The 22,671-nt window shown below is 39.6% G+C and overlaps 1 protein-coding gene across 1 annotated transcript in view; it reads left to right on the top strand.

Annotated features, from left to right (window-relative positions):
• The window catches only part of RPS6KA6 (ribosomal protein S6 kinase A6), a 263,852-nt gene that overhangs the window by 169,514 nt on the left and 71,667 nt on the right, over positions 1–22,671 (top strand). The window contains exons 12-13 of the mRNA XM_075538267.1: positions 701–759; positions 22,418–22,520. Coding sequence (XP_075394382.1) covers positions 701–759; positions 22,418–22,520 — 162 coding nt within the window. The remainder of the gene's footprint in view (positions 1–700; positions 760–22,417; positions 22,521–22,671) is intronic.

Raw genomic sequence — 22,671 nt, 5'->3', positions numbered from 1 at the left:
ATAATTACACTTCAATGATTACAGATACTAATTCATACTAATTACTGATAGTAATTTATCCCTAGATTTTATGATTGTGGCTACACATATTCATGCAACAATAAAAACTTATGTACATTATTTAAGCAAAATGTGATCTATTTGAAACTTTTATTTCAAAGACAATATTATGTACTTTATACATATAAGAACTATTTTGAAAGAGTTAGCAGTATAATACCTTTTAAGAATAATCATTTTAAATATTTGCTAGTAGTTAAATTATCCTTCCCTGTATTCTTCGAGGTAAAGATTATGACCACTTTCCAATATCCTTTTCCTGGATCCAGATATGGTCTTACCACCTTATTTGTGTTTTAATGTCAAGGTTCTTTTATTCCTCTGGATTTCATAATTTTCCATGATGATATAAGTAAGGAATAAAAATTTTAAAGAACATGTGTTTAAATTGTTTTGAACATAATTTTGATTTTATTTATAAAATACTTCAATATTTCATGATAGTCAATGTGATGTTAGTACCAGTTATTTTTATCATACTAAAATAAGAACCTTTTAATAAAATTCAAGTTAAAAAAAATAGAACTTTCACTGCAGGAACCCAGGAAATATATATACTTTTCTTTACAGATAGATAGCCTGGAAGCTAGGTAGCTTGATTTAAAAGTCATAATCTTTTTGTTATTGCCATTTTTTATAGGTTCAGATGGCGTTGAAGAAATCAAAAAGCACATCTTCTTTGCAAATATTGACTGGAATGTAAGTGCAGCAGAAAGTTTGTTACTGAATAAATTTTTAGTAATAACAAAAATCTGGACAATGGTAACATATGGACTTTGGTGACAAATTTAAGCTATTTGCTTGATACATTCAATCTGATATTTTTATTTATAAGTGTAGCATATTATTTTAAAAATCATTTAGTTAGGGGCTCATACAACTCTTATCACAATCCATACATACATCGATTGTGTAAAGCACATTTTCATTCATTGCCCTCATTCTCAAAACATTTGTTCTCCAGTTAAGCCCCTGGCATCAGCTCCTCATTTTTCCCCTCCCTCCCTACTCCTCCACTCCCTCATGAATCCTCGATAATTTATAAATTATTATTTCCTCTTATCTTGCTCTGTTCAACGTCTCCCTTCACCCACTTTTCTGTTGTCTGTCTCCCAGGGAGGAGGAGGTCACATGTATATACTTGAAATCGGTTCCCCCTTTCCAACCCACCCTCACTATGCCCTCTCAGTATATCCACTCATACCACTTGAGGGGATCATCCGCCCTGGATTTTCTGTGTTTCCAGTTCCCATCTATACCAGTGTATATCCTCTGGTCTAGCCAGACTTGCAAGGTAGGATTCGGATCATGACAGTAGGGGTGGGGGTGGGGGGTTAGGAAGCATTTAGGAACTAGAGGAAAGTTGTATTTTTCATCGTTGCTGCTCTGACTGGTTCGTCTCCTCCCCAAGACCTTTCTGTAAGGGGATGGCCAGTGGCCTACAAATGGGCTTAGGGTTTCGACTCCACTCTCTCCCTCATTCACTATGGTGAGATTTTTTTTGTTCTCATGATGCCTGACACTTGATCCCTTTGACACCTTGTGATCTTGCAGGCTGGTGTGCTTCTTCCATGTGGACTTAGTTGCTTCTGAGCTAGATGGGCGCTTGTTTATCTTCAAGCTTTTAATATCCCAGATGCTATATCTTTTGATAGCCGGGCACCATCAGCTTTCTTCACCACATTCGACTGTTCACTCTCTTTGTCTTCAGCGGTTGAGTTGGGAAGGTGAGCATCATAAAATGCCAATTTAATAGAAGAAAGTATTCTTGCATTGATGCAGTACTTGAGTGGAGGCACAATGTCCTTCTGCTACCTCAATACTAAACCTATAAATATATACACATAGATCTATTTCCCCATCCTCATATATAAATATATTTTCATATGTGCATGCCTTTAACTAGACCTCTATCAATGCCCTTTGCCTTCCAGCTCTTTCCTCTATTTCCTTTTACTTTCCTCCTGTCCCACTATCATGCTCGGTCCTGACCAGGGTTTCAACAATTCCTTTGGTTACATTACCCTTGATTATACCCAGTGAGGCCTCCCACACCCTCCTCACCACTGATTTGGATCACTTGTTCTTCCCTTGTCCCTGGGTTTATTAACACTACTACCTTTCTCCCCACCCTCCTCTCTCCCATGTCCCCGCGGAACTGTCGGTCCCGTTGTTTTCTCCTCCAATTTTTCAACCAGCCTAGTTTATTTAGACAGACCTGCAGAGATAATAACATGCACAAAAACAAGACAGAGCAAAACCAAGCAACAATATACAACAAAACAACAGCAACAAACTAATGACAAAAAACAAACAAATCAAAACACAAGAAAGAAAAGTTTGTAGTTAGTTTAAGGATTGTTTGTTGACCTTTCAGTGTTTTCCAGTACAGTCTGTTGAGGCACCACACTCTGGCCCCAAAGTCCACCTTCAGCATTCCCTGGGGACCTTGCTGTACCATTCCCTTGCTGTTCTGTTGCACTCCCTTAATGTTTTGCCTTGGTGTGGCGGGATCAGATAGGGTGCAATTCCCACCCTGTGTGTCTGGTGTTGTCCCCTATAGGGCTATGGGTCAGTGAGGGGTATCATGTCTCATAGTGGGGCCGGCCATGTGGTCCACTCTGTCAACTGGCTGTTCTAATTGGAAACATCGCCCTCACGGCCTGGCGGGCCAGGTTGTGCTCCACTCTCTTCTCCTCCCACTTCATCTGCTCCCGTGTGCTCTGATGTCCCTCTCCCGGAGCTGCAGATTCAGTGCCGTCATTTGAAATAAATTCTTCTAAGGGGAAGGGCAGGTGTCCACTTAGTATTTGGGGTTGGAGCCGAGCCCCCAGACCTCTCCTCTGGTTCCCTACTCCATGCAGGCATGTTGCATTCACATCTTGGAACACTGGGTTGAAGTCTGGTCCTTCTTTCCCTGTGGAAATATAAACAATACCCTCGGGTGGGTTAGTGCCCAGTGCCTCCTCTACCCATTTCTTTTTTATTATTTTTTTCATTTCTCCACCTCCCTTTTAGTTGTCTATCATGTGTATCCCTGTATTTGGTCTGGTCCCTGATTACCTAGTCCTCACCCCAAGAATGTTTGTATACTGTAGCTTTTTCCCTATGTCCCTTTTCTATTTTTTTTAAAGCTTCCCTCAGCAAACGTTGAATTCTTTCCATCTTTAAGCCAGTGCTATCTTGAGGTTTGTTTTCTCGTTTTTTCCCTCTGGGTGAGCTTCTATGTGGTGGTCTCTTTTTCATGCTTGGTGAGTGTTGTTGTTCTTCTGCCTGTACTGGGTGGGCAAGGATCTTTTGTAGGCCTGGGTTTCTTCTAACATATTCTTTGAGTTTTTCCTTGTCTGGGAAGACTCTTACTTCTCCGTCTATCTTGATTGATAATTTGGCTGGGTAGAGTGTTCTTGGGTTTGCATTGTTTCCTTCAATTTTTGGAATATGTTACTCCACTCTCTCCTCTTCTTCATTGTTTCTGCTGATAGGTGTGAGCATATTCTTATTTGGGAACCTTTATATGTGATTGCTTGTTTTTCCTTAGCTGCTCTCATGATTTTCTCCTTATCCTCAAAGTTGGATAATTTAACTACTATGTGACTTGGTGACTTCTTGGGATTCAATCTAGCTGGTATTCTTTCAGCCTCCTGAATAGTAGCGTGTTTTTCATTCATTAAGCTGGGGAGGTTTTCCTTCAAGAATTGTCTCAGTATGGTTGTAGATGACTTCTTTGTTATGTCTTCCTCCGGTAAGCCAATAATTCTAATATTGTTCTTCATAGCATCAGACATAGTACTTAAGTTTCCTTCAGCTTCTTTGATGATCTTATTAGATTTTTGTTTGCTTTAGGTAACGTCTGATTGGCTGTCCTCCAAGTCACTGATGTGTTTCTCTGCTTCCTCCAGTTGATTATTGAGGTCTGTGTTTCTGTTACTGGTTTTTATTATCTCCTCCCTAAGCTCCTATATTTCCCTTTGGTTTATGGCTTTTATCTTCTCTATCATTTAATCCTTTTTCTTTATTGTTTCCCTCATGTCCTGTATGACTCCAAACAGCATTCTGAAAATTTCTTTCTGTGACAGCTCAGTGTCTGCTTCTTCTATGTTTGTTGTTATGTTTGGGACATTTTCTGTCATTGCCTTTTGTTTCTTCTGTTTTGTTCGTTGAGGTCATTGAGGCTGATGACTGTTTGCGTTGCGTTGTTTTAGAGGAGTCAAGTGCCATTTACCAGGGAGTCGAAGAGTACTGACTCTCTCTTTGGGGAATGCTCTTCAAATTGCCTACAGCTTATTTTACTATGGAATTAACCTACCACTTTATCCTCCTGTGGCTTCCCTCTCGGGAGTGACCCAGAAGGCTGGTGGGTTGTCTCCTTTGCTGTTGTGGAGTGTCGGCAGAGGTTCCTTCAGTAGCTTGAAACGTTGAGGAGTCTTGGCTTAGCTACCTTAGGACCCCAGGCACACAGACAGAAATTCCCCAGTAAGAAGTTGAGCAGAGTATCCCCTGGTGGAGGTCAGCAGGGTTTCCCTAGCCTCCCGCTAGCTACACAGGATGGAGCTCACCTAGCTGGGTGTGGCGCTGGTATAAATGCCCTAGGCTATGGGGAGTGGTCTGGAGGTTAGCAGTAGTGTGTGAGACACCAAGAAAGAGACAGAGAGGAAAAAAATTAAGCAAGGCTGCTGGACCTGTGGATGGCAGGGGGAGGGGGAGGATATAGTGAAGTGATGGAAACAAACACAACAATGTAGCTGAGTCCTGGTCCCTGCCAGTGGAGCTGCAAGGATTTAGTCCCTGCCCCAAGGTGGCAGGGGCAAGCTGTGGCTGTGTTGAGAAAAAGCCCCTTTGCAGCCCTCCAAGACCGAGGGAGGGGACAGAGAGATGAGATGGAAACAATAGCAGCAATGTAGCTGAACCCCGAACCCTGCCTGTGGAGAGCTGCAAGGGTACAGTCCTTGCCCTGAGGCAGGTGGGGGCAAACTGTGGCTGTGTTGAGACTAAGCTTCCCTACAGGCTCCAAATGGTCCTGGCTCCAGCAGAGACAATGTCATGGCCAAAGTCAAGCCCCCGCTGGCCTCCACTGAGATAAGCCAAAAGCCCCAGCCCATCAAAGCCCTGTGGGTTTGTGCCTACTTATCTTTATGATGCTCTTCTTGCGGTCCAGCAGTGTTGAATTTCTCTCTAAGCAACTCTCCTGTGCTGAATTCTACGGAGTCCCTCTGGTATGTGTTACTCCATTGCCATCTTCCCAGAAGTCTGCCAAGTGTAGCATATTATTAAAGTAACTTTGAACCATTAGGTATATGAAAAAAATAAGTGCATTTTTGCTTCTCATATGTTTTATCTGTTAAACATGATTAATATTTTTTCCATATTTTAGTTTGGGAATGTGGACATGTGGAGAGGAAGCCAACCCAAACCAAACTCACTGCCATCGAGTCATTCCCGACTCATAGTGACCTTATGGAACAGGATAGAACTGTCCCTGTAAGTTTTTTAAGACTGCAAATCTTTACAGCAGTAGACAGCCCCTTCTTTCTTGCATTAAGTGGCTCATAGTTCTAAACTGCTGACCTTGCAGTTAGTAGCCCAAGTTGTAACCACTATGCCACCAAAGCTTCTTGCAGAGAGGAAAGGGAATGGGAAAGGATATAAATGATATGATAGATTTTTTTTCTTTTCTTTTTTTACATTTTATTAGGGGCTCATACAACTCTTATCACATACATACATATGCATACATCAATTGTTTAAAGCACATCCACACATTCTTTGCCCTAATCACTCTCAAAGCATTTACTCTCCACTTAAGCCCTCTGTATCAGGTCCTCTTTTTTTCCCCCTCCCTCCCCGCTCCCCCCTCCCTCATGAGCCCTTGATAATCCACAGATTGTTATTTTGTCATATCTTGCCCTATCCGGAGTCTCCTTTCTCCCCCTTCTCTGCCGTCCATCTCCGAGGGGGGAGGTCTCATGTGGATCCTTGTAACCAGTTCCCCCTTTCCAACCCACGCACCCTCCACTCTCCCAGCATTGCCCCTCACACCCTTGGTCCTGAAGGTATCGTCCACCCTGGATTCCCTGTGCCTCCAGCTCCCATATGCAGCAGTGTACAACCTCTGCCCTATCTAGTCCTGCAAGGTAGAATTTGGATCATGGTAGTTGGGGGGAGGAAGCATCCAGGATCTGGGGGAAAGCTATGTTCTTCATCGGTACTACATTGCACCCTGACTGACCCATCCATCTCCTCTCCTAAACCCCTCTATGAGGGGATCTCCAGTGGTCGACACTTGGGCCTTGGATCTCCACTCTGCACTTCCCCCTTCATTCACTATGGTATATATATATGTATATATGTATATATATGTATATATATACACACACACATACACATATATTCTTTTTATTTTTTTGCATGAAGCCTTATACCTGGTCCCTTTGGCACCCCGCGATCTCACCGGCTGGTGTGCTTCTTCCATGTGGGCTTTATTGCTTCTGAGCTAGATGGCCGCTTGTTCACCTTTAAGCCTTTAAGACCCCACCCAAACACTATCTCTTTCGATAGCTGGGCACCATCAGCTTTCTTCGCCACATTTATTATGTACCCGTTTGTCTTCGGCGATCATATCATGGAGGTGTGCAGCCAATGATATGATTTTTTTGTTCTTTGATGCCTGATAACTGATCCCTTTGGAACCACGCGATCACACAGGTTGGTGTGTTCTTCCATGTGGGCTTTGTTGCTTCTGAGTTAGATGGCCGCTTTTTAATCTTCAAGCCTTTAAGAACCCAGTCACTATCTCTTTTGATAGCCGGGCACCATCAGCTTTCTTCACCCCATTTACTTGTTCACCCACTTTGGCTTCAGCAGTAGTGTCGGGAGAGTGAGCATCATAGAGTGCCAATTTAATAAAAGAAAATATTCATGCATTGAGGGAGTGCTTGAGTAGAGGCCCAAGGTCCTTCCACCACCTTAATACTAAACCTATAAATATAGACACATAGATCTATTTCCCCATCGATGTCATAGATTTTATAGAAAATGAATTTTAGAGATTTTAAGCTGTTTATTGCCATGCATTAGAACAAAGTGATTTTATTAAATTAATATTTGTACAGATAGTTCATGAAATACTTTTTAATGGAAACGAACAAGGAAACATTGCGAAATTCTGCTAAGTCATGCTTAGAGATAAATTTGAAATTTAATTCCAAATCCTATACTAATAAATACTTCTTTAAAAAACTTACTTCAACAAATCTACTCAGCTCTGTACATGTTATATGTTACTAATATCATAATCAAACATGCATTTTTATATTGATAATGTATTTTTTATCAAAAGGAAAACAAGTCTGTTTTGATTCCTGGCATAGGGGTAGAGAACCACTAATTCACTAGCCAAGTAATTATTTCATTTGACCTGTGGAAAATATTTTGAGAGATAATTTTATTTACCATTTTTAACTTATTTTATATAGCTTTTATTTTAAGCTTATCTAAAGCTATGAAGGTTTTTTTTTGTGCCTCCAGTTTCTTCTTGGATATCTTTTTTCTTCTGTGCAATCCCTGTTGTTTAGGTAAAATTTATTTGATCTAACCATGAACTCTGAAAGTCTGGCAGCACATTGGCACATCTTAGGGGCTTTGTTTACCTGAATGTGCTCAGAAATCAGGGAATCCACATATAACCCTTAAATTTGGCATTACTGTCTGTATTATTAATCATTTTCAGCAAAAATTCAGTATTATTTTCTTGAGCTTGTGCCTAATCCCACTGTTTGGACTGGGCACTCCTATCAACAACACCATTATAATGTCAGAAAGGTGCATGCTACTTCTATAAAGTGACATCTTTCAAATACTTGGTGGCTTTTGATTTGCATGATTTATGGGGTTTTCAGGGTCAAATGACTAGAAACCAATTTTACAAAGCACCTTAGTTCCCTATGGGAAGACTTGATTTTGCCTTTTATAAATGTTAAATGCACCAAAACTTAGTAAGTCATTAATATTAATACCTTGGAAGACTATAGTGTGCATCTCTCCTTTTATATCCATATTTCTCCTTTTTGTTTCCTTAATTAACAAAATGTTTTGACTGTCAATTGGGTAATGGTTATAGAGTAGAATAGTTTACATTCCAACAATTAATATATATTTTGTTTTGTGTCACTGATTGCATTTCCCTCAATGTAACATAACCTTGCGCTCTTCCTGCATTTCCGGCTTCATTTTTTCTAACCATTTGAACTTTGTCCTGGGCTAAATAACTCACTGCCACCAAGTCAATGCTAGCTCATAGAAACCCCCTGTGGACTTCCAAGACTGTAACTGTTTATGGGAGTAGAAAGCCAAGTCTTTCGCTTGTGGAACTGCTGGTGGTTCCAAACTGCTGATTATGCAGACTGAAGCCCAACACATAACCAGTACACTGCCAGGGTTGATTATACATCGATGTATGCACATTACTAGTATTATTATTCGACTGAAAAGAGCTATGAGGATGAGTTCATTTCTAGACTTGAAGGCCCGCTAATAATCAGTCTTGAGTGTTACCAGTCTCTATACAACCAGTAAACCTATCCTTTCAATTCTTTTGAGTTTTGTTCCTCATTTTTCTCCTATCTTATCCAGGGCCTTCTAATATGATCCCCTTAAAAAGCAGTTTATTGTAGCAGTTAGGTACCATATAGTCCTGACTTCAGGGTAATGGACATTTATGTTCATGTGGCCCATTTGTGCATTTGACTAATTATTTCCACGTGTCTTCAGTTTTCTTCATTATCCTTTCCTTAGGCTATGATGGGACTAACAGTTGCACATTTACCAATTAGGATGTGTAGAACATTTTCTTTGGTTACAGTATTATGCCAGATGACCTTGGTTTCCCGAGGGTATGTATAGTCCTGAACCCCCAGGTCTAGGCATGTGATAGTCTTAGAAATTTTCTTAACATATCATATTCCCTGTACCCTCAACCATAACGATGGATATATTTCTGTGGCACTTACATAATTTCATATCAACTTAATACATAAAAGTGTAAGGACCTGTGAATCAGCCTGATGGTACTTCCTTGTGGGCGTAGCCTTCTCATAAGGAGGGTCCTGGGAACCTCCCTCTCTTTCTCTGCCTTCACCTTCTTGCTGAAGAGCCACTCTGGGACTTACCAGAACCCTGTAATGCTTCCAATGCCATTAGCTACTTTTCACCCTCTGGCCTGTGATCTTCCTGCATTTTGCATCATTTCTTGTAGCTGAGTGAGCTTGAAGAGGGACTTATGGACAAGTATCAGACTTAAGGACTTGAGTTGGTCTGGGCTGAGATACTTTCCTGATTTGTAACTACTTCTTAATATAGAGCTCTTTTTCTTTAATACTTTTTTGGGGGCTCTTCCATGTCATCCAGTGTGTCAAACACATTTGCACATATGCCACCATCATCATTTTCACAGCATTCTCTTCCCCCTTGAGCCCCTGATATCAGCTACCCACTTCTTCCCCCTCCCTCCTGCACCCACCTTCCATCATGAACTCTTTATAAGTTATAGATTATTATTTCCATATCTTACATCATCGTCTATTGCCCCACACCCACTTTTCCGTTATTCATCCCCCTGGGAAGACGTTCTAGGTTGATCCTCGTGATCAATTCCCCTTTGCTCCCCCACCATCCCCTAATCCTACTGGTATCTCTACTCTGATTGATGGCCCTGAGGGGTTTATCTACCCTGGATTTCTTAGGTTTTGGACTCTTACCTGTAGCAGTGTGCATGCTCTGGTCTAATCTGTTTTTAAGGTAAAAATGAGAGTGGGGTGAAGAAAGCACAAAAGAACTAGAGGAAAGTTGTGTGTTTAATCGGTGCTATACTGCACCCTGACTGTGACCCCTCTGTGACGGGATGTCCAGTTGTCTACATGTGGGCATTGTGTCTCCACTGCATGTCCCCCCTCCCCAATTCACCTTGGGCATGGTTTTGTTCTGGCTCTTAGATGCCTGATACCTAATCCCATTGACACTTCTTGATCACACAGGCTGGTGTGCTTCTTCCATGTGGACTTTGTTGCTTCTGACCTAGATGGCTGATTGTTTATCTTCAAGCCTTCAAGGCTCCATATGCTATATCTTTTGATAACTGTGTACCATCAGCTTTATTTACCACATTCGCTTATGCACCCATAAAGTTCTTTTTATACTACAACATTGGATTTTTTTCTCGTCAAACCAGCCTAACACAATTTCTATCCATGGAAAGTCCCAATGTTGAAATATATTCTGCCAAATCCTATTTATATTTGTGGGTACACTTGCGCTCTCCTTCCCATGGTCTTTTAGACTGAATTTTTATCCATGTATTGGCTCATACACTCACTGACATTGAATCAATACTGACTCATAGCAACAGAACTGCCCCTTTGAGTTTTTAAGGCTATAACTATTTACGGGACTAGAAAGACCCGTCTTTCTCCCGAGGTTCACCTGGTGGCATTGAACTTCTGACCTTACAGATTGCAACCCAACATGTAACCACTATACCACCAGGGCTCCGTGAGCATCATTATTGCACAGTTGTTTATACAACATTATTTACTACTGTTGCCTTTAACACCTGCCCTCCTCTCAGTATCTTCCACCATGCATGTGTCAATTTGTTATACTCGTATCTTCTGTGTTGCTGTGATGATAGAAGTCATGCTACCAGTATCTCAAATACTAATAGTGTCACCCATGGTGGGCAGATTTCAGTGTTTTCTCCAGACTAGGAACAGACCATGGATAACAGAATACACTCAGAAAATTGTCTGGTATAATGCCTGATGATGAGTTCCTTGGGTTGGTAGGCAAAAATGATTGCTGAAGAGCTGTTTCTCTTCAAAGTAGAGTTGACCTTAATGACAGGGATAAAACAAAGCTTTTGGAACTTTTATTTGCTGATGGAGCATGATGCAAAATGAAGTAAGGTTTACAATAACCAATAATAATCTGAGCATGAAATTTACTATGAACCTGGAAAATATTCAAGGTAGTCAAAATGAAATGGAGTGCATAAAGATTGATGTCTTAGGTAGTAGTAGTGACCAAAAATTGACTGATATTGTATGGTTTATTAAGCATGAATGACATTCAAGAAGAATTGCGTCACATTCACAATCAAAAAGAATATTTCAAAGTGCATGTTGAATTACAATGGTCTCTGTAAGGAAGTTCTGTTAATAAAACTATATTTAAAATGTGTGCAGCAGGAACTAAAGCCAATGATGCTGAATTTGAAAAATTCTACTTAGTTCTTCAGTCATAAATTAATCATATATTCATAATTATACATGATTAATATATGTAATTATTGATGATTAATGAATGCAAATGTTGGCGATAAAGAGGAAGGGCCAATAGTTGTAAAAGAGGGTCTATGTGGTGATAGAAATTAAACTGAAGATGGCATGATAGAACTTAGCAAAACCAATGATTTTTATCACTTTCCAATCATTAAATGGCAATTTTACATATGAACATCACTAAATACGGAAGAATCAAATTGACTACATCTGTGAGAAGAAACCATGGAGAAATTCAATATCATCAACCAAAAGGACAAGGGATAACTGGAACAGATCCAAAATTGTTCGTATGTGTATTCAGATTGAAGCTCAAGAAAATTCAAAGAAGTCCACAGCACCTCCATTGTGACGTTGAGTGTATCCAAACTGAATTTAGGGACCATCTGGAGAACAGATTTGATGCATTGTATTGATCATCAGTGACCAAAGACCTGATGAATTTTGAGATTACATAAAATATATCATACATAAAAAATACAAAAGTTCATTTTAAAAATAGGAGAGAATTAAAAAGAACAAAGTGGATGTTAGAAGAGAATGTGAAACTTGTTCTTGCACGTAGAGTAGTTAAGACAACTGAAGAAATGATTAAGTAAAAGAACTGAGCAGGCTTTCAAAGGTAGCTCAAGAAAATAATTACTCGTGTAATGAAATAGCACATACCTGGAGTTAGCATACCATAAAGGAAGAGCACATTCAGTGTATCTTAGGTTGAAAGAAATAAGAATAAAGTGAAGCTTTTGTATTGATTTCATTGTAAATTGATACTGCTAGTTCCTTTTTTAAGTAAAATTTTTGATATATCTGAAGCAGAGAACTGAAGAAAAAACTCATGCCTCAGGATACAATATTGAAAGATTCTATGGTCAAAATATTGAATTATGCTGGAAGTATCAGAAGAAGATGGAAAATATACATAGTCATTGAACCAAAAAGGACTTTTTCATGAGGTAGCATATGAGCAAGAACCATTTGTGTTGAAGAAAGACTTTCAAATTGCACTGAGTGTATTAGCCAAAAACAAAAAAATTGATGGAATACTAATTGAAATGTTTCAAGCTGATAAAGCATTGGAAGCATTTTCCTATGCTAGGAATTTGGAAGACAGCTACTTGGCCAGCTGATTGGCATTATCCATATTTGTACCCATTCCAAATAATGGTGACTCAATAGAATGTTTAAATTATCGAATAGTATCATTGATATCATATGCAAATAAAATCTTACAGAAAATAATCAAAGATTGCAGTAGTAACTTGACAGAGCTACCAGAAGGTCAGGCTGTGTGGCAAATTGGTCATGGAACGAAGGCTTTCATTGCTGGTATCAGATGGATATTGGCTCAAAGCAGAATACCAGAAAGATGTTTTCTTGTGTTTTATTTACTTTGCCAAGGATAATAACAAACTATGGATAATCTTGAGAAGAATGGGAATTGTAGAACGGTTCATTGTGCTCATGTGGAACTTGTATATGGATCAAGATGCAGTGGTGTTAACAGAAGAAGGAAGTACTGCATGGTTTAAAATCAGGAAAGGTGTGTGACAGGGTTGCATCCTCTCACCATACTTATTCAATCTCTATGCTGAACACATAATCAAAGAAGCTGAATTATATGAAGAAGAATGCCGTGTCAGGATTGGAGCAAGGTTATTGACACCTGTAATATCCACATGATGCAATCTTTCTTTTTTTTTAACATTTTATTAGGGGCTCATACAACTCTTATCACAAGCCATACATATACATACATCAATTTTGTAAAGCACATCTGTACATTCTTTGCCCTAATCATTTTCTTCTTTTTTTTACATTTTATTAGTGGCTCATACAACTCTTATTACAAGCCATACATATACATATACATACATCAATCGTATAAAGCACATCTGTACATTCTTTGCCCTAATCATTTTCAAAGCATTTGCTCTCTACTTAAGCCCTTTGCATCAGGTCCTCTTTGTTTTCCCCCCTCCCTCCCCGTTCCCCCATCCTTCATGAGCCCTTGATAATTTATAGATTGTTATTTTGTCATATCTTGCGCTATCCGGAGTCTCCCTTCACCCCTTCTCTGCTGTCCGTCTCCCAGGGAGGAGGTCACATGTAGATCCTTGTAATCGGTTTCCCCCTTTCCAACCCACTCACCTTCTGCTCTCCCAGTATCGCCCCTTACAAGGGTGTGAGGACCAGGGATGCAACCTTTCTTGCTGAAAGAGCAGAACTTGAAGCACTTGCTTATGAATACAAGGATTGCAGCCTTCAATATGTATTACAAATCAATATCAATGATCAAAATCCTCACAACTAGACCAATAGGTAACATCATGATAAATGGGAAAAGGTTGAAGTTGTCGAAGATTTTATCTTAGAACTTGGTGAATCCACAATGAAGCAGCAGTCAAGAGATCAGAAGGCAAATTGCATTGGGTAATACAATACTCTATAGAGGTCTTGTGACCTTTTTAAAGTATCGAAAAGCAAGGATGTTACTTTGAGGTCTGAGGTGTGCCTTAGCTGGGCAATGGCATTTTCAATTCCCTCATATGTATTTGGAAATTGATAAGGAAAATGGAGAAGAATTAATGAATTTGAATTGTGGTACATGCGAAGAACATAGAAAGTATGATAGACTGCTAAAAGGACATACATCTTGGGAGAAGTATGGCCAGAGCGCAAGAGTGGCAGAACTTCATCTCACACACTGCTATGATAGATGGTACTTTAACAAGTTTAGTAACCTAGGGGAATTGGCTATATACATATACCATCTACCCTAATCAACCCATATGAATGTAAAAAACCTCAATAGATACATAACAAAAAGAGAAATGGAGAAATTCATCAAGAAACTTTCAACCAAGAAAATTCCTGGACAAGATAGCTTCATAAGGAAAATATACCAAGTGTTCAATGAGCTGTCTTTAATTGTACATGGACTCTTTCTGAATGTATTAAAGAACAGCGAACACACAAATTCATTGTGTTTATGCATTGGACTATCTACTTCAAGGTCAGCAATTCAAAACCACCATCTATCTCTGCTGGGGAAGAATGAGGCTTTCTAATCCAGTGAAGATTTGTAGGCTGTGAAACTCAGGATTGTGAAAGCAATCCTATCCTGGCTTATAGGGTTGCTGTAAGTCAACCCCAGGAGGATGATTGGTAATACTCTCTAACATAAAATGACAATGTTGTCTCTAAGGTGAACCAGAGACATATATAAGCCATAGGTGTGTGAATGGATTTGGGGCTTGCCCCTAATTCTAGCCCCAATTTAAGATGCTCGAGCTCTTAAACAGATCACTTAAAATATGAGGACTATAAAAATGTGGTAAACACACTAGATCGACAATTCTTGATTCATAACAGCAAAATTACAGTTATGAAGTAGGAACAAAAACAATTTTATGGTTTTCGGGGTCACCACAATATGAGGAACTGTATTAAAAGGTCGCGGCGTTAGGAAGGTTGAGAACCCCTGTACCAGATGGTGCCAGACTATCAAAATGAAAAGCATCTGAGGGTCTTACAGGCTTGTTTTCAAGCAAGTAACCATCTAAGTAAGGCATCAACTAAGTTCACATGGTAGAAGCATGCTAGCCTGTGTGATCCAAGGATTGTAAATAGTATAATCTAAATCTAAAGGAGGGAATGGCATCGGAGCTAAAATGTGAACACCTCATTTGCAGGACGCACACATTGACTTAGCATCTGGTGAATCTCCTCCAATCATAGTTGAGGGATGTGAATAGCCTACAGATGTGCTTTGGGTCCCCACTCGGGACTCCCCCTCATTCACAATTATTTGATTTGATTTTTTTGTTCTTTCATGCCTGATACCTCATCCCGTCTATACCTCGTGATCACAGACTGGTATGCTTCATCCATGTGGACTTTGTTGCTTCTGAACTAGATGGCCACTTGTTTATGTTCAAGCATTAAGACCCCAGAAGTTATATCTTTTGATAGCTGGGCACCATCAGCTTTCTTCACATTTGCTATGCACCCATTTTTTCTTCAGCGATGATATTGGGGAGGTGAGCTCACAATGATAGGATTCTTTGTCTTTGTTGCTTGATAATTGATCCCTTCGGCACCTCGTGGTCACACAGGCTGGTGTTCTTCTTCCATGTGTACTTTGTTGCTACTGAGCTAGATGGCCGCTTGTTTAACTTCAAGTCTTTAAGGCCCCAGATGCTTTATCTTTTGATAACCAGACTCCTTCAGCTTGCTTCACCACATTTGCTTATGCACCTGCTTTGTCTTCAGCTATTGTGTCGGAAGGTGAGCATCATGGAATGCCAGTTTAATAGAACAAAGTAGGGATGGAGTAGGGAACCAGTGAAAAGGTCTGAGGGGTTGGCCCCAATCCCAACTACGTGAACACCTGCCCCTCCCCCCAGAATAATTTATTTCAGAGGACAGCATTGAAGCTGCAGCTCAGGGAGAGGGACATGTCTGATCAGAACACACGGGAGCAAATGAAGAAGGAAGAAGAGAGAGTGGAGCACATACTGACCCACCGAACCTTGGGGACAATATTCCCACTCAGAGAACCCAATCCACAGAGAAAAACATATGGCTGGCCCCACTATGAGACATGACTTCCCTCACTGACCCATAGCCCTACAGGGGACAACACTGGAGGCACAGTGAGAGATTCCTGCCCGATCTGATCCCACCACACTGAGGCAAAACACTAAGACAAAAAACAACAGAACAGCAAGGGGAACAGAGCAGCGAAGTCCCTGGGGAAGTACCAAAAATAGACTTTGGGACCAAGGCTTGTCGCCATCAGACTTTACCGGAAAACACTCCTAAAGGCCAACAAACAGCCCTTGAACAAACTATAAGCTTTTGTTTTGTTGTGATTTGTCATTGGCTTTTTGTTGTTCTTGTTTTCTTTTGTTGCTTGGTTTTGCTCTGTCTTGTTTTTGTGCATGTTATTATCTCTGCACATTTGTTTAAATAAGATAGGCTGGATGAACAATCTGGAGGAGAAAACAATGGGAGAGGGGAGGTGAGAGAAAAGGAAGTGGTTTTATTGAACCCAGGGACAAGGGAAGAACAACTGATCCAAATTGGTGGTTAGGAGTGTGTAGGAGGCCTGGTAGGGCGTGGCCAAGGGCATTGTAACTGAGAGTAATTATTGAATCCCAAATGAAGGCTGAGCATGATAGTGGAACAAGAGGAAAGTAAAACAAGATAGAGGAAAGAGCTAGGTGGCAAAAGGTATTTATAGAGGTCTAAGTAAAGGCATGTACATATATGTATATATATGGGAAAATAGATCTATGTGCATATATTTATAGGTTTAGTATTAAGATAGCAGACGGACATTGGGCCTCCACTCAAGTACTCCCTCAGTGCAAGATTATACAACTTTTTAACGTATTTACACTGTTGAATTTTATGTATGTGAATTATTTCAATAAAACTTAAAAGAAAAAGTGAATGCAAAAAGATAAAGGGGCAGGGGAGAAAAACAGTTTATTGTAGGGGAAAATACCAAGGGAAATTGGAAGGGAAAAATGAAGAGAAATATATGAGCCGCTAGGACCCTTAGAAGAGAAAAGCATGTTGATTTCCGGTGCTCTTGATAACTCTACATTCTCTGTTAGACAAAGCTTATTAGATGATGGAGTGGACAGTCGTAGATGGCATACATAGATCATCAATAGAGTGAGTGCGTGTAATCCAGAGATAGTCTGTGCTAGCACAGAGAGTCCCTGAGTATGCTTGTTCCCATAGTGCAACTTGGCGCAAGGAAACTGGATATGAAAATGGTTCTTTTTCATTATGGGCTGGCCAAGGACAAGCTTCTGTCCAGAACTGCACTTTCTATTGGTCAGATGAAGGACATGTTCGACATTTGGAGACACAGAGGTGGTGCAGTGCACCTGATGTCCCATCCTTAAGGGTGTGGCTCTGAATTCAAGTGAAGAGCTGCATTTGCAGAGCTGATGAATCTAAGTGGATAATGGGTGGGTGTAGGTGGGAGTTGACCGCACTGTGGTCTCTAGGAGGGTGTAGGAATCAAGGAAAAGTCACAACTTTCTGGTCGCCAGCTACTAGTATAGGAGCTTGTAGTAACAGGCTGCTGTCCTGAGTGAAAACTGCTTGCACAAGTCAAAATAGCCAGTTGCAATTAATCCTCTCTGTCTGTTCCCATTATCACTGCTTATGTTCAGCTTCTACTGGTTGGTATTTAGTACACTTCTGTCCGTATCGCTGAAGCTCAGGGTTCCAGGATTGTCATCTATATAATTTAATTTGGTCCCCCATGTCATTTGTATAGAATGTCTTGGTAGCAAATGTGCCTAGTCTTTCATTTTGCCAGCATTTCTTCTTTTTCTTCCTGCCTAGTGCTTCTTTTCTCTGTAACTGTACAAACTGGAAAAAATTGTCCCTATAATTTTTAATATATCAACAGTTTATAGTCATTGTACTTAATTTAAATAACAAATTCCTGAATGTTATTTTCATGATAATATTGTGATATATGAGGATAAGTCAAAATATTGCTGCTAGGATTTTATTTCATACATTTAAGAGATTATTTTAAAGTGTGTTTAAATGTTTCTGCATCAGAGGATTGCAGCAGACAATTTCTCCAAGTAATACATATACCAAATACCAAACTCACTGCTATCTAGCCCATGACCACTCATCGGGCCCATCCCATGGCAGAACTTCCTCTGTGAGTTTCTGAGACTAGCTCTTAAAGGAATTAAATCCCCGTCTTCTCCTGAGGAGCTACTAGTAGTTTCCAGCTGCTGACCTTGCAGTTAGCAGCCCAATGCGTAACCACTGCACTATAAGGGCTTTGATGTGCCTTCAAAAAAGAGAATACTTGGTAGGTTATAGAAAAAACACCTTTTTTGACATCAGTGCTAATGTCAAATTTTTAACAAAGCCAAGTGAACACATTTTCAAATTAATGAAACTTATCAACAAGTTTACAGGAATATTTCCCACATAAAACAGCAGTTTATTAGATAAATCAGGCACACCCATTACACTTGAATAAACTGTAGCTGAAGAACAGGAATAGTGGAAGAAATACATAAGATTGCCATTGATGCCATAGCTGCTGAAGTTGAGGTCTCTCATGCTTCAGCATTTTTAAGTAAACATCTTGGCCTCAGCAAGCTTTTGGCTTACTGCATGTCAAAAGCTTTGTGTGATTATTAGCTGACTGAAAGAGCTGATCTTTCAGTTAGTCTTTTAAGCAAGATCAAAACTAATGGACGTGATTTTTTAGAATAAATTGTAACCAGGGATTCCTTGAACTTATGAAAACAATCCAGAGAGCAAGAACCAATTAAAAATGGCTTTCAAAGGAATCTGCTTGGTCAGTTAAAGTCAAGGCAGATGGTTCAATTCAGAAGGCAACTGGTTTTTGGATTGTGAAGGAGTAATCTGATTTTCTCAAAGGACACAAGATGATCATGGGGCTTTATTATGAAAACTTTTGCACTTGCTCATTCTTTGAGGCTCTCCTTTGGGAATTTAATTGTAAAACCTTGCTCTATCTACCCTTTATCATTGATTTTGTCCCTTCAGATTTTGTTCCCTAAATACAAAAAAACATTAAAATGGAATATGACTTGAGTCCCTCAAAAGGGCCTTACAGTGCCATTTTGATGCAGTACAAAATTTTTACTATAAATCAAAGGGTGCATAATTCTTCAATATTACGTTAGAGAGATGGAAACACCACCATCAGAAGTGTAATGAGGGGGTACACCCCCAAAATAAAGCTGGGAGGAACTTTTGTAGTATGCATTTTCCCTCACTAGGTGACCATCTAGCAACTCTCTGAGTTAGTGCACCCAGTGGCATCACCTGAGAAGCTTCTCTTTGATCACAGTGAATTTTTTTTGTAAAAGCAGTGTCGCTGAAACCCTGTGTTTTGTGATGGCTGATTTAAGAGAACAGCGTGTGGTTGTGAAATTTTGTTTCCCACTTTAGAAAATTGCCCCAGAAACTGTTGTGATGTTGAACACACAAAGGACAGTGCTATGGGAAAAACACAAGTGTAAGTGTGGTTTTCTTGTTTCAAAAAAGGTAAAATGTTGATTGATGTTAAACCTCTTTCCGGACGTCCATCAACTACCTGAAAGCACGAAACTGTCAACTTGGTAAAAGGAAGTAGAGGAAAGACCTAGGAGGCAAAGGGCATTTATAGAGGTCTAAATAAAGGCTTATACATATTCAAATATATTTATGAGGATGGGGAAATAGATCTATATGCATATATTTGTATGTTTAGTATTAAGTTAGCAGATGGACATTGGGCCTCCACTCAAGTACTCCCTCAATGCAAGAATACTTTGTTCTATGAAACTGGTATTACATGATGTTCCCCTTCCTGACACAATCACTGAACACAAAGTGGGTGCATAAGCAAATGTGGTGAAGAGCTGGTAGAGCCTCGCTATCAAAAGATACAGCATCTAGGGTCTTAAAGACTTGAAGGTAAACAAGCAGGCATCTAGCTCAGAAGCAACAAAGCCCACATGGAAGAAGCACACCAGCCTGTATGATCTCAAGGTATAGAAGGGATCAGTTATCAAGCATCAAAGAACATAAAATCATATCATTGTGAATGAGTGGGAGTGCAGAGTGGGGACCCAAAGCCCATCTGTAGGCAACTGGACATCCCCTTACAAAAGGGTCGCAGGGAGGAGATGAGCTAGTCAGGGTGCAGTGTAGCAATGTTGCAACATACAGCTTTCCTCTAGTTCCTTAAAGCTTCCCCCAACCCCACTATCATGATTCCAATTCTTCCTTACAAATCTGACTAAACCAGGGGATCTACACTGGTACAGATAGTAACTGGAAACAGGGAATCCAGGACAGATGATCCCTTCAGGACCAGTGGTGAGCGGCGATTCCGGAAGGCTGGAGGGAGGGTGGGGTGGAAAGGGGAAACTGATTACAAGGATCTACATATAACCTCCTCCCTGGGGGATGGACAACAAAAAGTGCGTGAAGGGAGACATCAGACAGTGTAAGATATGACAAAATAATAATTTATGAATTATCAAGGGTTCATGGGGGGAGTAGAAAGGGGGAAATAAATGAGCTGATGCCAAGGGCTTAAGTGGAGAGCAAATGTTTTGAAAATGATGAGGGAAATTAATGTGCAAATGTGCTTTACACAATTGATATATCTATGAATTGTGATAAGAGTTATATTGAGTCCCCAATAAAATGATAAAAACAAAACAAAAAACAAAAACAAACAAAAATGTCTACTTATAGTGCATTTGGCCTTCATTCCACCAGGTCATGCTGTTAATCAGGCTGTATATTTAGATGTTCTGAAAAGATAGTGTCACAGTGTGCAACAAAAAAGGCCTGATTTGTGACAGACAGGATGAGTTTTCCACTATGACACTGCACCAGCTCATGCAACCATCTCAGTGTGCCAGTAGTTGGCAAAACAAAACAAAACAAAACAAAAAACAGCTAGTCTATCTTGCCCATGCACCTTACTCACCTGACCTTGCTCCTTGTGATTTATGTTTCTGCGAATGCAGAGGGACCTGAAAAGATCGTAATTTGACAACTAGAAGAGGTGAAGGAAAAAACCAAGGAGGTGCTGTCAACCATCCAAACAAATGAGTTTGAAAAATGTTTCCAAAAATAGGATCGCAGATTTGACAAATGTATGAAGTGTAATGGAGAGTACTCTAATGGTGCTAAGGTTGTTTTGTAAAAAAAAATAATGAAGTACATAGCTTTGAAAAAAGAATACTATTTTGGGTTGCGTATCCCTCATATATCCCTACATGGAGAATACGTTGAGATGTAATAGTACCATATTTTGATATTTTCATTAAAAAAGTCTTATTCTGTAGCAATACTTATTTTTCTCATATTTTTTATCATGTTATCATTGAGGGGTTTTTGCCCCCATTTGAAAGCAGGCTTGTTTTTTAACTGATCAGATTACAAAAATAATCTTGGCAGACACTTTTGTTCATCCTTCCAATAAGCCTTTTTCTCTGGTTATCCCTGTTGCCAGCATCTCCACCTGGGGGAGGGGGGTGTCTTTTTCTTCATCCCACCTCATGAAAGAGATCATTTGACGGGATAAAGGAAGTTATTTACTTCTTTGAAGTTTTTCTCAACACTATAGAGCTCATGAATCAGATCCTCCATGCAGATGATGCCATATTTACCAAGAGATCATGCAAAGTGTTATCTGTCAGAGCCAATATGCTTCTTACTGATTTTGCCATTTTTTGTTCTTTCACTGACTTCAGTTTCGGGTACTCCCATGGAATGTATGGTTCCATAATTCACAGCATGTTAATTGAAGCCTTGTTAAGTTTAACAAAGGTGTCATTGAAAATCTGGTGAAGGTAAAGAAGCTGTAACAGTTCTCAAACCTTTGGGCTCACAACATTGATACCTCTGATCCTGATAACAAACAACCCCTTGAGTTCTTTAGGTACATAGACGTTGGCAGTTTTTCCTGACACCCTAGCCATTCGAATATCATTTCTGTAAACCTGCCTATATTCCTTGAGATGGTGTTTAGCTTTCTCATAGATAGGCTTCCTCCTTGCCTTTTGAAACAGCTTTTGGGCGAACTTTCTCAGGTGCTTGATCTTCAGTTCTGTGAAAATACTTAGTTTTTCTTAAGGTTCTGTGGAATAGCACATACCTTCTTTTTCTTCTCTATGACACCCTCTATGGTTCCAGATTGTTTAAAAAATAAATTTTCATTGAGAATTAAAATCCATTTTTAATCAAAATTGATCATAATTCCTTGTCGATGTAGCCTATGGCATCCTTGTTATTTCTTGACCTTATTTAATTTGTATATTATCACTCAAATTAAAAAAATTATTTAACTGGTTCCTAGAGCCTATTGAAATTATGATTGTGAAATTGTGAGTGTTATGTTAAAAACCAGCAAACCAATACTATGTGCTACTTTAACTCAGAAAGGATAATAACTTTTAAAAGGTTAATGTTTATTTTGGGGGAATTATTGTTTCTTTTAGAAATTATATAAAAAAGAAGTTCAACCTCCTTTTACACCTGCTTCTGGAAAACCAGATGATACTTTTTGTTTTGATCCCGAATTTACAGCAAAAACACCTAAAGGTAATGCATATATAAGTGTATAATCAGAGCATCTATTCTTTTAGTATTTTTTTAAAAGTCACCTCTTTTTAGGTTAAAAGAATATGTTAAATTTTCATAGAGGATTTAATTGCCTTTTATGGAAATATAGATCTGATATACATTTCTTGTA

Source organism: Tenrec ecaudatus, chromosome X (genome assembly GCF_050624435.1).
Source record: "Tenrec ecaudatus isolate mTenEca1 chromosome X, mTenEca1.hap1, whole genome shotgun sequence".
In the NCBI taxonomy this organism is placed as follows: Eukaryota; Metazoa; Chordata; class Mammalia; order Afrosoricida; family Tenrecidae; genus Tenrec; species Tenrec ecaudatus.
This window is presented reverse-complemented; position numbering and strand designations above follow the sequence as displayed.